The sequence below is a fragment of the Saccopteryx bilineata genome, chromosome 4 (genome assembly GCF_036850765.1).
Source record: "Saccopteryx bilineata isolate mSacBil1 chromosome 4, mSacBil1_pri_phased_curated, whole genome shotgun sequence".
Taxonomy (NCBI): Eukaryota; Metazoa; Chordata; class Mammalia; order Chiroptera; family Emballonuridae; genus Saccopteryx; species Saccopteryx bilineata.
Window position 1 is genome coordinate 103,233,173 of NC_089493.1, and position 15,313 is coordinate 103,248,485.

The 15,313-nt window shown below is 39.4% G+C and overlaps 1 protein-coding gene across 3 annotated transcripts in view; it reads right to left on the reverse strand.

The window, feature by feature from the left end:
• The window catches only part of HECTD1 (HECT domain E3 ubiquitin protein ligase 1), a 107,917-nt gene that overhangs the window by 15,813 nt on the left and 76,791 nt on the right, over positions 1-15,313 (reverse strand). The window contains exons 25-30 of one of the 3 annotated variants that reach the window (XM_066277662.1): positions 13,049-13,885; positions 12,131-12,352; positions 6,982-7,115; positions 5,314-5,436; positions 2,966-3,122; positions 192-414 (exon numbers count right to left, since the gene is read on the reverse strand). In XM_066277662.1, the coding sequence (XP_066133759.1) occupies positions 192-414; positions 2,966-3,122; positions 5,314-5,436; positions 6,982-7,115; positions 12,131-12,352; positions 13,049-13,885 (1,696 nt within the window). The remainder of the gene's footprint in view (positions 1-191; positions 415-2,965; positions 3,123-5,313; positions 5,437-6,981; positions 7,116-12,130; positions 12,353-13,048; positions 13,886-15,313) is intronic. The other 2 variants (XM_066277663.1, XM_066277664.1) reach the window with 2 other exon arrangements.

A 15,313-nucleotide genomic window follows, 5' to 3' on the forward strand; every position in this document is an offset into this window, starting at 1 on the left:
GTTACTTTCAGTTGTAAACCTTAACCTTCCTACATCAGGAGTCAAAATGATTTTATCTGTCCCTGTAAAACCAACAAAACAAACACTAAATCTTTTCTGTTCCTCCTATAATCCAAATATAAAAACACAATGCTTCTTGGCCATATACTATAAAAATATCTACTTTAAAAAATTAAATTAAAATCTCTTACGTGTATGTTGGCTCCCAAATACGCCTAAGTTTATCTGATTTCACATTGCCATTACAGGATAATTGAAGCAATTTTTGTACATAATAAAAGATGGTTGATCTAAAATTAGTGAGTGGTAATTCAACCTCACGAGTTGTTCCAAGACCCGTTACTTTCAAAGTAAGGGCTAATCGAGGTGATGGAGTACATTCAACTTCTTCTAAGAGTTCTGAATGAGGTGTTCCTAAAAATATGAAACATGCGAAAAGCAATCACACTAAAAGAAGCAGTCCAGAAAGAACACTATCCTCAGAGACGATGCTAGAGAAATGCAAACCGTTTTTGCCATACATTAGCCAACAGTGTCAGCTACTTAACTCCACTGACCTCAACATTTTTTTTTTCAAATGGGAATAATATACCTAGGTTACTTAAAGACAGAGTATAGAGTAGAACTTATGCATATGATATGAATCATTTTTATTAGGAAACATGCTAACATATTTTGCAAACATTTTACTTTTATGAATAAGAAAACTAAAATTATTCATATTTCTACATCCTGAGAAAAACCACATACTTTGGTCAATGACCTGTCAACCTTTTGCTTGTATTGAAAGAGTGGATTGTGAGGTACACACACACACACATGTAGGTTTCATATTTGGTGTGTACTCTCCTCCTCTTTATTAGTGCAGAAATCTTTTCCTAATATCATTAGATAGGTTTTCAAAGTATTTTATTCACTGCATGACATCCCATTATATCTTTAGTCAAATCTTGTTCTCTGACTCTGACCCTCCTGTCTCTCTCTTATTAGGACACAGGTGATTACACTGGGCTCAACCAGATAATCCCAGATCATCTCCGCATCTCAAAATCTTTATTTAATCACATCTGTAAAATCTCTTTGTCATGTTAAAGGTAAAATATGAACAAGCTCTAAAGGTTAGAATCCACATTATCATTGGGGGGCTATTAGTGTACCAACCACACGCAAAATACAGTTGTAAGAGATGGCCTGACTGGCTTGGCCTGTGGTGGCAGGGTGGATAGAGCACTGGCCTGGAATACTGAGGTCTCAGGTTCAAAACCTCAAGGTCACCATCTCGGGTGCGGGCTCATCTGACTTGAGCATTAACATGATATCATGGTCACTGGCTTGAAGCCCAAGGTCACTGGCTCAGCTTGAGTCCCCACCCTGGTCAAGGCATGAAATGAGAAGCAATCAATGAAGAACTAAAGTGATGCAACTATGAGTTGATGCTTCTCACCTCTCTACCTTCCTGTCTCTTTCCCTCTCTCTCACGCTAAAATAGAGTTAGAAGAGAGGGAGCTGCCACCGAGGCTGACTGACTCCAGAGGTTCTAACTGAAAGCTTTGTACAGCTTTTCAAAATAAGAGATAAAGAAGAGTAATCCTTAGCAATTTTGATCCAGTAGAAAATAGAATATAAGTTATCCAACTTTAAATGAAGCCTTGCTTTTAAAATCACACAAATACAAAACAATGTTTTTACAAGACTATATAGCTCCCTCTTAAAAATATGTATTTTTTAAGAACTATGGCTAATGTATTTTCCTACAAACTTTTACTTATAACCAGCATATTACTTTTCTAATTGTCTATAACTATCTTATTTGGTTTTTTTTTTTTTTGTATTTTTCTGAAGCTGGAAACAGGGAGGCAGTCAGACAGACTCCCGCATGCACCTGACCGGGATCCACCCGGCACGCCCACCAGGGGGCGATGCTCTGCCCATCTGGGGCATCACTCTGTCACGACCAGAGCCACTCTAGCGCCTGAGGCAGAGGCCATGGAGCCATCCCCAGCGCCCGGGCCAACTTTGCTCCAATGGAGCCTTTGCTGCCGGAGGGGAAGAGAGAGACAGAGAGGAAGGAGAGGGGGAGGGGTGGAGAAGCAGATGGGCGCCTCTCCTGTGTGCCCTGGCTGGGAATCGAACCCGGGACTTCCGCACGCCAGGCCGACGCTCTACCACTGAGCCAACCGGCTAGGGCCTCTTTTTTTTTTTTTTTTAAAGAGAGAAACAGACAGATGGGCACAGACAGGAAGGGAGATGAGAAGCATCAATTCATAGTTGCAGCACCTTAGTTGTTCACTGATTGCTTTCTCCTATGTACCTTGACAGAGGGGCTCCAGCAGAGCAAGTGACCCCTTGTTCAAGCCAGTGATCTTGAGCTTCTAGCCAGTGACTTTTGGGCTCAAGACTGCAACCATGGGGTCATGTCTATGATCCAACACTTAAGCCAGCAACTCCACGCTCAAGCCGGTGACCTCAGGGTTTCAAACCTGGGTCCTCAGCATCCTAGGCCAATGCTCTATCCACTGCGCCACCACCTGGTCAGGCTTCGTATCTATTAAAATTAACTCATGGCCTAGCTGTTTTGCTCAATGGTAAAGCATTGGCCTGGCATGTGGATATCCCAGGTTCGACTGCCAGTCAGGGCACACAGGAGAAGCGACCATCTGCTTCTCTACCCCTTTTCCTCCTCCTCCTTACTCTCTCTTCCCCTCCTGCAGCCATGGCTCAATTGCTTTGAGTACACTGGCCCTGGGCACTGAGGATGGCTCCACGGGGCCTCCACCTCAACCTAAAAATAGCTTGGTTGTGAGCATGGCCCCAGATAGACAGAGCAGCAGCCCAAGACAGAGGTTACCAAGTAGATCCCGGTTGGGGCACATGCAGGAGTCTGTCTCTCTATCTCCCCTCCTCTCACTTGGGAAAGAAGAAAAAATAAATAAATTAACTTACAGAAACTAAAAAAACACTGTACCTGGAGGTGGAATTTCTAAATCAGTTGTCTGTTGGACATTAGTCCGACCTGGTCTAGGATCGAAAGCAGGAACCAAAGCGGAAAACTGCCGCTTTAGCACATAATCATCATCCCATGTTCTCCGGCGTCCTCCTTTAGTTTCATACTCTTCTTCTTCCTATTAAATAAAATATATGTTTAAGTTCTCTATAGCTATTACACCTCCTTAGTTAGCTGTATTTCTTAAAAACAAAGTGAGCCAACATAAACATATATATAGGTACCTATATTGATTTTTTTTTTTTAAGAGAGAGAAAGAAAGGGAGTATGAGCAGGAAGCATCAACACATAGTACGTAGTTGCTTTTTTATATGTGCGTTGACCAGGCAAGCCAAGGGTTTCAAACTGGCGACCTCAGCATTCCAGGTCAACGCTTCATCCACCGTGCCACCAGAGGTCAGGTCATACATTTCTTACGTTTATCAAATGTAAATTGTATTAGTGGTACGTACACAAATCTACACGAGATAAAATGACAAAGAACCATATACATACAGTGTACCAATGTCAATTTCCCGGTTTTCAAGTTGTACTCTAATTGTGTAAGATTATAACCACTGGAATAAATTGGGCAATGGGCACATAAGACTGCTCTATACCATCTTTATGTCTTTCAAAGAACACATAATTATTTTTAAATTGGTGCTTTTTAAAAAATGTAAATTGCATTATATACTGAATTACATAGAAAATACATATAATACTTAGGAGCTGCCTCAAATTACTATGGGGCAAACAGATCAAAAAGGTTTGACATCTTCTTTAGCTATTAGAGAAATGCAAATCAAAACTGCAATGAGATACCACCTCACACCTGTTCGATTAGCTATTATTAGCAAGACAGGTAATAGCAAATGTTGGAGAGGCTGTGGAGAAAAAGGAACCCTCATACACTGTTGGTGGGAATGTAAAGTAGTACAACCATTATGGAAGGAAGTATGGTGGTTCCTCAAAAAACTGAAAATAGAACTACCTTATGACTCAGCAATCCCTCTACTGGGTATATACCCCAAAAACTCAGAAACATTGATACGTAAAGACACATGCAGCCCCATGTTTATTGCAGCATTGTTCACAGTGGCCAGGACATGGAAACAACCAAAAAGCCCGTCAATAGATGACTGGATAAAGAAGATGTGGCACATATACACTATGGAATACTACTCAGCCATAAGAAATGATGACATCGGAACATTTACAGCAAAATGGTGGGATCTTGATAACATGATACGAAGCGAAATAAGTAAATCAGAAAAAACCAGGAACTGCATTATTCCATACGTAGGTGGGACATAAAAGTAGAAACTAAGAGACATTGATAAGAGTGTGGTGGTTACGGAGAGAGGGGGGAATGGGAGAGGGAAAGGGGGAGGGGCACAAAGAAAACAAGATAGAAGGTGACAGAGGACAATCTGACTTTGGGTGATGGGTATGCAACATAATTGAACGACAAGATAACCTGGACTTGTTATCTTTGAATATATGTATCCTGATTTATTGATGTCACCCCATTAAAAAAATAAAATTACTAAAAAAAAAAAAAAAAGTTTGACAAAGTGTTGAAAACTGTTAAAGTCAAATGATAGGTTGGGATGCGTCGTACTACTAGTTTTTTTGAGGAACATTATCTCCTCACCTCTTTTAGTATCAACAAAAAGGAGATCAATGAATTGTAAATATTGTAAATGTCTGATGTAATAATTTTAAATAATTATGTATGTACGTGCACACACACACACAGCCCATTTTGAACATATCATTGAAATTAACTTTCATAACAAATCAAACTAACATTTGACAGCTCTATGGCCAGAATGTCTGGGCTTTCATCCTGGATCCAATTCTTCTGTCTGACCTCTAAAATCATCATCTAAAAATTGGGACTAATAATTGTCAAAGGGTTATTGAAATGACTAGGTTAGTTAATACATATAAAGTATTGGGGGGAAATGCCTGTAACTTAATTAATAATCAATAATTGTTAGTTAATAGATTGATATTACTACCTCTACTACTACTATGAAAACTGTAAGTCTTAGATAATAACTATTAACCATTTTAGTATATGTTTACTGCAATGGCAAAGGGTAACAGATTTCAAGTAAGAAATTCCTGTATACATTATATACCAAAGCAATCTGAACTCTGTCTGGAAAATGGAATCCAAGCAGTTGGGAAAATTTCTTTTTGTTAACCCTATTTTTTCATTCTATCTCCTTCCCCCATATGTTTTTCTAGGCATTTTGGCTGGTACTTCACTGTGAAAGGGGAAAAGACACACTGCAGGAAGACAGACATGAAGATAGTACCTGCTCCCCAATGGGTCGGCCACCTGCCCCCGACGGAACCTGTGGCAGCTGCGACGTGACAGCATGGTGCGCTACATCAGAGCGGGAGCCGGCTCGTCGCTGCAGGGATGGGCGTCGGAGAATCTGAATTTTAAAAGTGTGTAAAGATATAGCTAATCATTTGATCCATATATATCCTCATTCAACCTTGACCTGAAACTATCATATCAACCCATATTATCAAAACAATTGTCAAAAAACTTTATATTCATTAGCCATCTTCAGGAAAGTTATAAAATGAATGTTTTAAATTCACCATGCATCATATACTAACCTTCCCAGGAAATATACTAATGTACTACTTCCTAAGCAACATATACTAAAAGCATTTGAGTTTTTCACTCTATTTAAACTCAACTTATACAGGTTTTTTAAACCTAGTAACATATTATAGAAAGAAATAAAAAGACCCGACAGGTTCTATCACCAATCGGGGCACACATGAGAAGCAACCAATAAGTACACACTAAATGGAACTAAGTGAAACAAGAAGTTGATGCTTCTCTCTCTCTCTCTCTCTCATGGAAAAATTAAAAAATATATTACAATAACAAGTGTTTTAAGGAAGACGTTCAATTCAATCATAGTGTTTAAACACTGGAATTCTGGATCATACTGCCCAAACCTGGACCCCCACTTTTCCACTTAACCTTTATTAAGGAAAATTACTTTTTGTGTGCCAGTACCTCATAGCTCTCTGTAAGTACTGATGAGAACATAGATCCTGTTTTCAAAAACAGTAGATACCAAAAAATTCTATGTATAATTATTGCCAGAGAACCATGAAAATTATATTCTTTAGGATTAATGTGTATCATTGTAGTATTTTAAATATATAACCAACAAACTTATTTCCTGTTACAAGAGAATCATAAATGCTCAGATTAAAAGCATTTTCCTAATTAACCATATTTTTTTAAAACTGGAAAAATACTTTCTTGCTTCAGTTTAACCAGGGCCTGGCCTATGGTGGTACAGTGGATAGTGTTGACCTGGAACTCTAAGGTTGCTGGTTCAAAACCCTGGGCTCACCTGGTCAAGGCACGTATAACAAGCAAGCCATAAACAACCAAAGTCAAGCAACTATGAGTTGGTACTTCTTGCTTCCCCACTCCCCATAAAAATCAATAAACAAAATCTTTTTTTTTTTTCTTTTAGCAAAGAGAGAGAGAGAGAAACAGACAGAGTCAGACAAGAAGGAAGAAAGATGAGAAGCATCAACTCATAGTTGCAGCACTTTAGTTGTTCATTGATTGCTTTCTCATACATGCTTTGATTGGGGGACTCCAGCCCAGCCAGTGACCCCTTGCTCAAGCCAGCAACCTTGGGCTCAAACCAGCAACCTTTGAGCTCAAGCCAGCAACCACAGGGTCATGTCTATGATCCCACACTCAAGCCAGTGACCCTGCACTCAAGCTGGTGAACCCACAGTCAAGCCAGAGGAGCCTGTGCTCAAACCAGTGACCTCAAGATTTCAAAGTTGGGTCTTCCATATCCCAGGTCAATGCTCTATCCACTGTGTCACTGCCTTCTTTAAAAAAAGGTTTAACTAAGACTTTGCTTTTCCTGTATTCATTTCAATTATTAATATCCTATCTGAGTTAAGAGAATAGGGAACTCTCTCTCTACCATAACCTCCTCGTATTCTTGGTCCTCCTGATTGTCATCTTCATTTTCATCATCTTCCTCATCTGGCTCAGGCAAGTCCTCATCATCATCTAATTCAGCCAACAGAGTACTAGCACGGCAGCTGTCAAGGAAATCTAGAAAACAAAACCAACAACTTTACTCTCAATACAATTAATATAGCATAACAAAATTACTATGTGTTTTGGTTTATCAAAACAAAGGTAAAATTCAAAAGGGACAAGTATAAAGAGCAGAACACTCAGAGTGATGCCACCCTTCTTCTACCACACATACAGGATGACTAACTTTGTTAACTGTCACAAGTATAGCAGAAATCAACATGGCATAAAGAATAATTATAAAGTAAACCCAAACCTACAGTATTATAATAGGAAAGAGCAATATAGATTATGTTAAAAAATAATCAAATTATCAATCTCTGTATGAATCTCATTTAGCATAATATGGTGAAAAGAGAACTCTCTGGAGTCATTTCATTCACTATCAAATATCTACTGAGTACCTACTATAGACCAAGAATCGTGTTAGTTATGAGATATACGTACAGTCATACATTACAGTCAATCTTTTCTGATGACAGATTTTTATTTTACCTGTAATAATGATATAAAGTAGTTTTTCATACAGTATGTTTTTTGGTCGTTGGGATCGGCGGGTACTTGTGTTTTTAGGGCCTTGACCATTGAAATGGTTGTAATGAATTTTATTTGGAGCAAATATATATAAAGTTCATGTCTTCATTTCCAGTTAATGTACTGGAACATCCCAAAGATATTTCCAGATTCTAGATCTTGGAGGGAACATAGCCCACTCACTTGTGTGTTCATGTCATTACCCAAGCATGTATGCTCTCTCTCTCTCTCTCTCTGTAGTATATGTATAACTTCTATAGCTATACAGCCATGCACAGCATAACATTTTGGTCAATGACAGACCACATATCTGATGGTTCCATAAGATTATAATAAAGCTGAAAAATTCCTATCACCTAATGAAGCAGCTTTTGTAATACTGTAGCACAATGCAGTACAGTACTCGTGTGTTTGTAGTGATACTGGTGTCAAGAAAACCTACTGTACTGCCAGTATAACACACATAATAACTTGATAATGATAATAAATGACTACATTACTGATTATGTATTTACTTACCATATACTTTTTATCATTATTGTAAAGTATACGCTTTCTACTTAAAAATACATAGTTTGTGCCTGACCTGTGGTGGAGCAGTGGATAAAGCATTGACCTGGAAAGCTGAGGTCGCCAGCTGGAAGCCCTGGACTTGCCCCACCATGGCACATACAACAAACAACCAATAAGTAACTGAAGTGAAGCAACTAGGAGTTGGTACTTCTCAATGTACCCACCCTCTCTCTGTAAAATCAATAAATAAAATCTTTCAAAAACAATAAAAAGTTTGCTATAAAACAGTAGTATGTCATGTTATGCCAACAGCAATATCATATATCCCATGTTTACCACATCTCTTAAGTGACCATTTTCTGTTGTGCTTTAATCTCATGTTTTATGAGTTCAGTGTAATAACCCAAGTGTACCGTGTTTATAAAGTCTACAGTAGTGAACAGTAATGTCATAGGCCTTCAAAGTCAGTCACCACTCACTCAGTGACTCACTCGGCGCAATTTCCGGTCCTGCAGGTTCCATTCACAGTAACTGCTCTATACAACTGTACAATTTTTTTCTTTCTTCCTTTTTTTTTTATGAAGTTGGAAACGGGGAGGCAGTTAGACTCCCGCATGCACCCGACCAGGATCCACCCGGCATGCCCACCAGGGGGGGATACTCTGCCCATCTTGGGGTGTCGCTCTGCCGCAATCACGGCCATTCTAGCGCCTGGGGCAGAGGCCAAGGAGCCATCCCCAGCGCCCGGGTCATCTTTGCTCCAATGGAGCCTCGGCTGGAGGAGGGGAAGAGAGAGACAGAGAGGAAGGAGAGGGGGTGAAAAAGCAGATGGGCGCCTCTCCTGTGTGCCCTGGCCTGGAATTGAACCCGGGACTTCTGCACGCCAGGCCGACGCTCTACCACTGAGCAAACCGGCCAGGGCCATATGTGGTAGAGCGTCGGCCTGGCGTGCGGGAGTCCCGGGTTCAATTCCAGGCCAGGGCACACGGGAGAAGCGCCCATCTGCTTCTCCACCCCTCCCCCTCTCCTTCCTCTCTGTCTCTGTCTTCCCACCGAGGCTCCATTGGAGCAAGGAGAATTAACAAAAGTAATTTTTTAAAAAGAGGCGGCAATCTGATCTAAGATCTGTAGTAAAAGATATTCCAAAACAATAATAATGAAAGTCTAATTACACAAAAATATAGTTCAAAGATACTCACTAATAGCAATGTTTATAGTAATATAAAATTGTTTAACTTACATATCCAAAATGGAGAAATTATTAAATAAAGATCATACAATCAAACAGTGGAATATTTGACAGCCATTTCAAAAATAAGAAATCCACTGAAAAATGTGAAATTATCTCCACAATGTATTATTGAATGAAAGAGCTTTCTAGAAAGGATATAATATTTTTTTGTTTAAAAAAAAAAAGAGAACAGCGGCCCTGGCTGGTTGGCTCAGTGGTAGAGCGTCGGCCTGGTGTGCAGAAGTCCCGGGTTCAATTCCCGGCCAGGGCACACAGGAGAAGCGCCCATTTGCTTCTCCACCCCTCCCCCTCTCCTTCCTCTCTGTCTCTCTCTTCCCCTCCCGCAGCCAAAGCTCCATTGGAGCAAAGATGGCCTGGGTGCTGGGGATGGCTCCACGGCCTCTGCTGCAGGCGCTAGAGTGGCTCTGGTCTCAAAAGAGCGACGCCCGGGATGGGCAGAGCATCGCCCCCTGGTGGGCAGAGCGTTGCCCCCTGGTGGGCGTGCCGGGTGGATCCTGGTCTGGCGCATGCGGGAGTCTGTCTGACTGCCTCCCAGTTTCCAGCTTCAGAAAAATACAAAAAAAAAAAACAAAGAAAAAAGAAAAAAAAAAAAGAGAACAGCCCTGGTCTGGTAGCTCAGGTGGTTAGAGTATTGTCCCAATACACCAAGATTGAGGGTTCAAATCACCAGTCAGGGCACAAACAAGAATCAAGCAATGAATGCATAAATGAGTGGAACAACAAATTGATGTTTCTCTCTCCTCTCTAAAATCAATAATGAAATTTATTCAAAAAGAGAAAGAGGCCCTGGCCAGTTGGCTCAGCGGTAGAGCATCGGCCTGGCGTGCGGGGGACCCGGGTTCGATTCCCGGCCAGGGCACATAGGAGAGGCGCCCATTTGCTTCTCCACCACCCCCCCTCCTTCCTCTCTGTCTCTCTCTTCCCCTCCTGCAGCCAAGGCTCCATTGGAGCAAGGATGGCCCGGGCGCTGGGGATGGCTCCTTGGCCTCTACCCCGGGCGCTGGAGTGGCTCTGGTCTCGGCAGAGCGACGCCCCGGAGGGGCAGAGCATCGCCCCCTGGTGGGCAGAGCGTCGCCCCTGGTGGGCGTGCCGGGTGGATCCCGGTCGGGCGCATGCGGGAGTCTGTCTGACTGTCTCTCCCTGTTTCCAGCTTCAGAGAAATACAAAAAAGGAAAAAAAAAAAAAAAAAAAGAGAAAGAGAACATAACACCACAAATGGTATGTATCAAATAAGTTATTATTTTCTAAAAGGTGAGGATTGGATGATTTTTATTTTCATTTATATTTACTCTCTATAAAATGTTTTACTTGTCTAATAAGATAAGATGATTAGAAATATATTCTAATATAATCAAATAGTTCTATCACTGAATACAGCATGGAAGCCATGGTAATGTAATTATAGAACTTTCTAGGCAAAAATTAATTTGAAAAATTCAAATGTTACCTAATTAAGGAATTATTTCCAAAAGGCCTTGATAATAGCTGTGATATATTTGGTCTCTCTTCCAAGCACTGAGTTCCTAAAACATTTGAAATTCCCTAAATGATAATATTACAGGTGTCTTTTGTTTTCTAGCCAAAGTTGTTTTTATGAGCAGACTTTTAGAAAACCACTACTTAATCTAAAAATGGATGCTGGTTGTCAATGGAACCAATCATATCTAATTATTATTAACACTCTAATGTGTTAGAACTTCCACCCCATTCTCCAGACCGCTGGGAAAGGAACAGGGGCCAAAGATTGAATTCAATCAGCAATGGCTAATGATTTAATTGTGCCTAAATTATAAAGTGAGCCTCCAAAAACCCCAAAGGATAAGGTTTCAGAGAGCTTCCAGGATGGATGGCAAAACACAAGCAAGGTGGGTCTGGGACAGTCCCCAAATTCCAAGAGGGCAGAAGTGTCTGTGCTTAGGATCCTTTCAGACCTCACCCTGTGGATCACTTCTGTTTCCTGAATTATATCCTTTTTATAATAAACTGGTAATCTACATAAAGTATTTTCTCAAATCCTGAAAGGCACTTTAGCAAATCAATCCAACCTGAGGAGGGGGTCGTGGAGACCTCCAATTTATAACCAGTTGGTCAGAGACACAGATATAAGGGGCTTACAATTAACTTCTGAAAAAAGGGGTAATGGGTGGGGAGGGGAATGTTGTAGAACTGAGCCTTTTAACCTGTAGAATCTCACACTACGTCAGGTAAGTAGACAGTGTCAACATGGAGCTGACCTGTAGGACACCCCAGATGGTGGTGTTTCAGAACTGCTTGGTATGGAAAAACTTCACAAACATTTGGTAGTCAGAAGTGTCAGAAGTGAAGTATTCTGTATTGAGTAGAAGAAATGCACAGGAGTATTTTTCCTGTTACATTACAGTGTACAAGAAATATCACTTTAATCAAGTTTATTAATCTATTACACTTCTATTCTCTGATAAAGGTGTCAAATATCTTTTATGGTTCTTCTAATACAACTTCATTAGTGACAAAAGACAAAAAAGGATGACACACAAAAGTTCATAGATGTCTTTTTATAATCCGGTAATATCTTTTCTTTTTTAATCCAGCAATTTCTTAATAGTCCCTCATAGTATGTAACTCTTTTCATCTTATATGAAGATGGCGCATTTGTTAAGAGAATAATTCTTTCCTAATCAAAATTAAAAATCCCAGCAGAAAATAAAAGTATCACTATACAAATATCTAAATAGTTTAAACTATAACTTACCATATAAGGAATACTCTGCCTCCTGACCTGTGTCACTCTCACTGGAGGTTGATGTGAGGCTGGTGGTTAAAGTATTACTTAATGACTGACCAACTGATAAAACTGTTGTTGCTGTAGCTACGTTGCTGCTGCTAGTAACACTGGATGTTGACATAGTCACTGTTGATGTAGTACCAGGTGTGGTCAAATTAGGAAAACTCTGAGCACCCATAAGAGGAGAAGCTAAAGATAAAAATGAAGCAAATCAGTACAAATAGGTAGGATTGTATAAACTTTAGAAAAACTAGGTTGTATTTTAGCAAAAAGAATGAGGTCATGAAAACACTAAATTATTAAATGTCTGAAAAGCAACAACTTTGGGAACCCAACTGAAATCCAACTACAAATTCTTATTTTTATAACACTATTAGGTGTTTAAAAATTAAGCCTAGCTTTTAAAAAAGTGAAATAAGCTATAGAATAATTCCCACTAATAATTTCCAAGGGAACTACTTTGACCCATTAGTAGCTTAAATTAAAATCAAATAACTTTCTGCAGTTAATAACAATTTAGGACCTAAGTAAAAGTTATACCAGTGTGATGCTGTGATTTCAACTGACTATGATGATATTTAATAGTCATCTATTTCCTCATGCAACTGCTCTTAATGATTTTTCATAGAGTGAAAAACAGAAGTGTTATTGTTTTATCCTTTCACAATAAGAGGCTCTTTATCACACCTGACCTGAATTCTTTAAATATGGTTCTACAGATCTTAACTTCATATTCCTTAAGTACTATAAATTTGATGAAGTTGCATCTAACATGGTTAATGACCTAGTTAAAGACTGAAGCCAGAACCCACTGAACAAGAAACTTGACTTTGCATCCCTCAGAGTGGAAAAGGCATTGGGTTCCATAAGGTAAAGCTCACTTACTTGCTGTGCTCATCACATTCCTCCCCAAAGTATTAGTGTTGTTATCACTGCTGCTTCGGCTTAGATTCATGTTGTTCGTGGCATTAGTCCGTGCTATGTTTGCCACTCTCCTTACAAAACTCTCCAAACTAGATGTTTCTCTTGAGGATAGGTTAGGTACACTTGCACTAGAGCTCATAGGGGCCCCAGCAGCCAACAGAGAACTCACTGACAGTCTGTTACTTGCTGAGGAACTAAGGGGTCGTTGTGAAACTGCTTCTTTATTCGTTAACTCAGATACTGAACTAACGTCAGGAGAACTAACACTAACAATTCCCATGGATATTGCACTAGACTCCCCAGCAGTACGAACAGAACTATCAGGGCCTAACTTTCTTTCAGCATTTTCACTTCCCGTTTCCGCTGTTAAGGTACTGGTGCTCGCACTGGAAGATGACCCTACTTCTGTTTGAGGGACGTTTTCAGCAGATGAAAGAACAACAATTGGTTCATGGACATCAACTCCTGAAACTATACTGTGTTCCATTACAATTTCTGATCTCCGTTCCGTTTTGGTCGAACCCAAGCTGATGTCGCTGCTACTGGCCACGCTACACACAGAACTGCTGCTTCCTTTTCTACTTGAGGAGCCTGCAGCAGCAGATGTCTTGTCTGGACAGTTGTTTTTCACCAAGCTGCTCCATGATTGCGTTGTGCCTGAAACAGTGGATGAAACAGGTTTGGGTGATGCCACTGTATCAGGGTCGTACCCTGGTGCAAGCTTGAGGTCAAATTTTCCTTCTGCGCCCATACGGTAAGAGTTTGAGCCACCAGCATCCCAGGTGACATCAATCCAGCCTGGAAAGGGACAGGAGTTTGTGAGACCCAGCAGAAAGCAGATAGGAGCGTGTCAGACAGTAGCTCCACAATATGGGATCAGCTTTTCATCAGTGTTGTAGTACTTCTCTGAATTTCTATAGTCATTTAAGATCTGCCAACTAAAATTAAATTCTTCCTATTTTTCCTATTATTTCTGAACTGTTCACTTTGGTGATATTTAAAAACAATGGAGGGTCATATTTATGTCTATTGGGGTATCTTTTAAGTGGAAGAATTGTTAAAAATCGTAAAAAAGAACTGATACAGATGGTAAAATACTTGTGCAACTTCAACAATATAGATGAAATCTAGGTAAAATGGTTTTTTTAGTTGCTAAAGACAATGTGGTCACATGTTCTTTACAGAAAAACGTGCTGGCTTACCATTAATTTCTGAATTTGGGCTAAGTCCAATAATTGACAGACAAAATATATATCACTGTAGAAATTTTAAGTCACTAGCTCAAATATCACTAAGTTAGCATTTCGGTTGTGTTCTCAAAGTTCAGTGGTTACTTGGTACTCTTATGATTAAGTTTAGTAAATTTGAACAAGCAGAAAATTCTAAAAATAAAAATTTAAAAGTATGCTAAGCTCTTTTATTAAACCTATATGCTAAAGCTAAAAACATTTAAGAACTTATTAGCACAATGATATTCAATCTATATCTACTTGTACTTGGAAAATGATGTGTTTTTTTTTAAGCAACTAACCTCCAAAAGCAATAAAGTACCTATTAGAAAGGACACTAGTAGAAATTTTACAATCTTATTTTAGTGTTATAAACTAATTACACTTCATTGAAAAACACATAAGATGTTTACTTTAAAGTATGAAAAGTATTTATAAAGTTTAAAGTCCTTTAACCATACACGCATGTACCCCATGCATGTACATGTACACACTCATACATACAGTCACACACCAAATTCATCTACGTGCATGATGAGGTTCGAGGGGTACAAACAGTATTGAATTACCTGTGGGGATTTTCTGCATATGAGTTCTTTGAGAAGAAAAATATCCCAAATCTACATAATCTAGTTTACAGCAGATTTAACTGTCTCAATTTATTCTTTATGCTGAAAAAAACTCTAAAGAACCAACAATTAACTATCTCCTCTGCAATATGGAAAAGTATAAAAAAAGTAAAGGTTCACAAACATATCTCAACCCCAAATAAAAAATAACATTTTCATTTTATTAATTGGTCTAAAAATAAACTGGTAATTTCACAGCACTTATATCAAAATATGTAACTATATGTTTATCTGTTTCACCCAGAAGGTAGAGAATCATGCTTTGTTGTTGACCATTGTATATCTGAAGTCTCACAAAGTACCTTTACATGGCAGGTATTCATACTTTTGGAATAAATAAAAATTATTATCTATGTGTTGGTTGAATA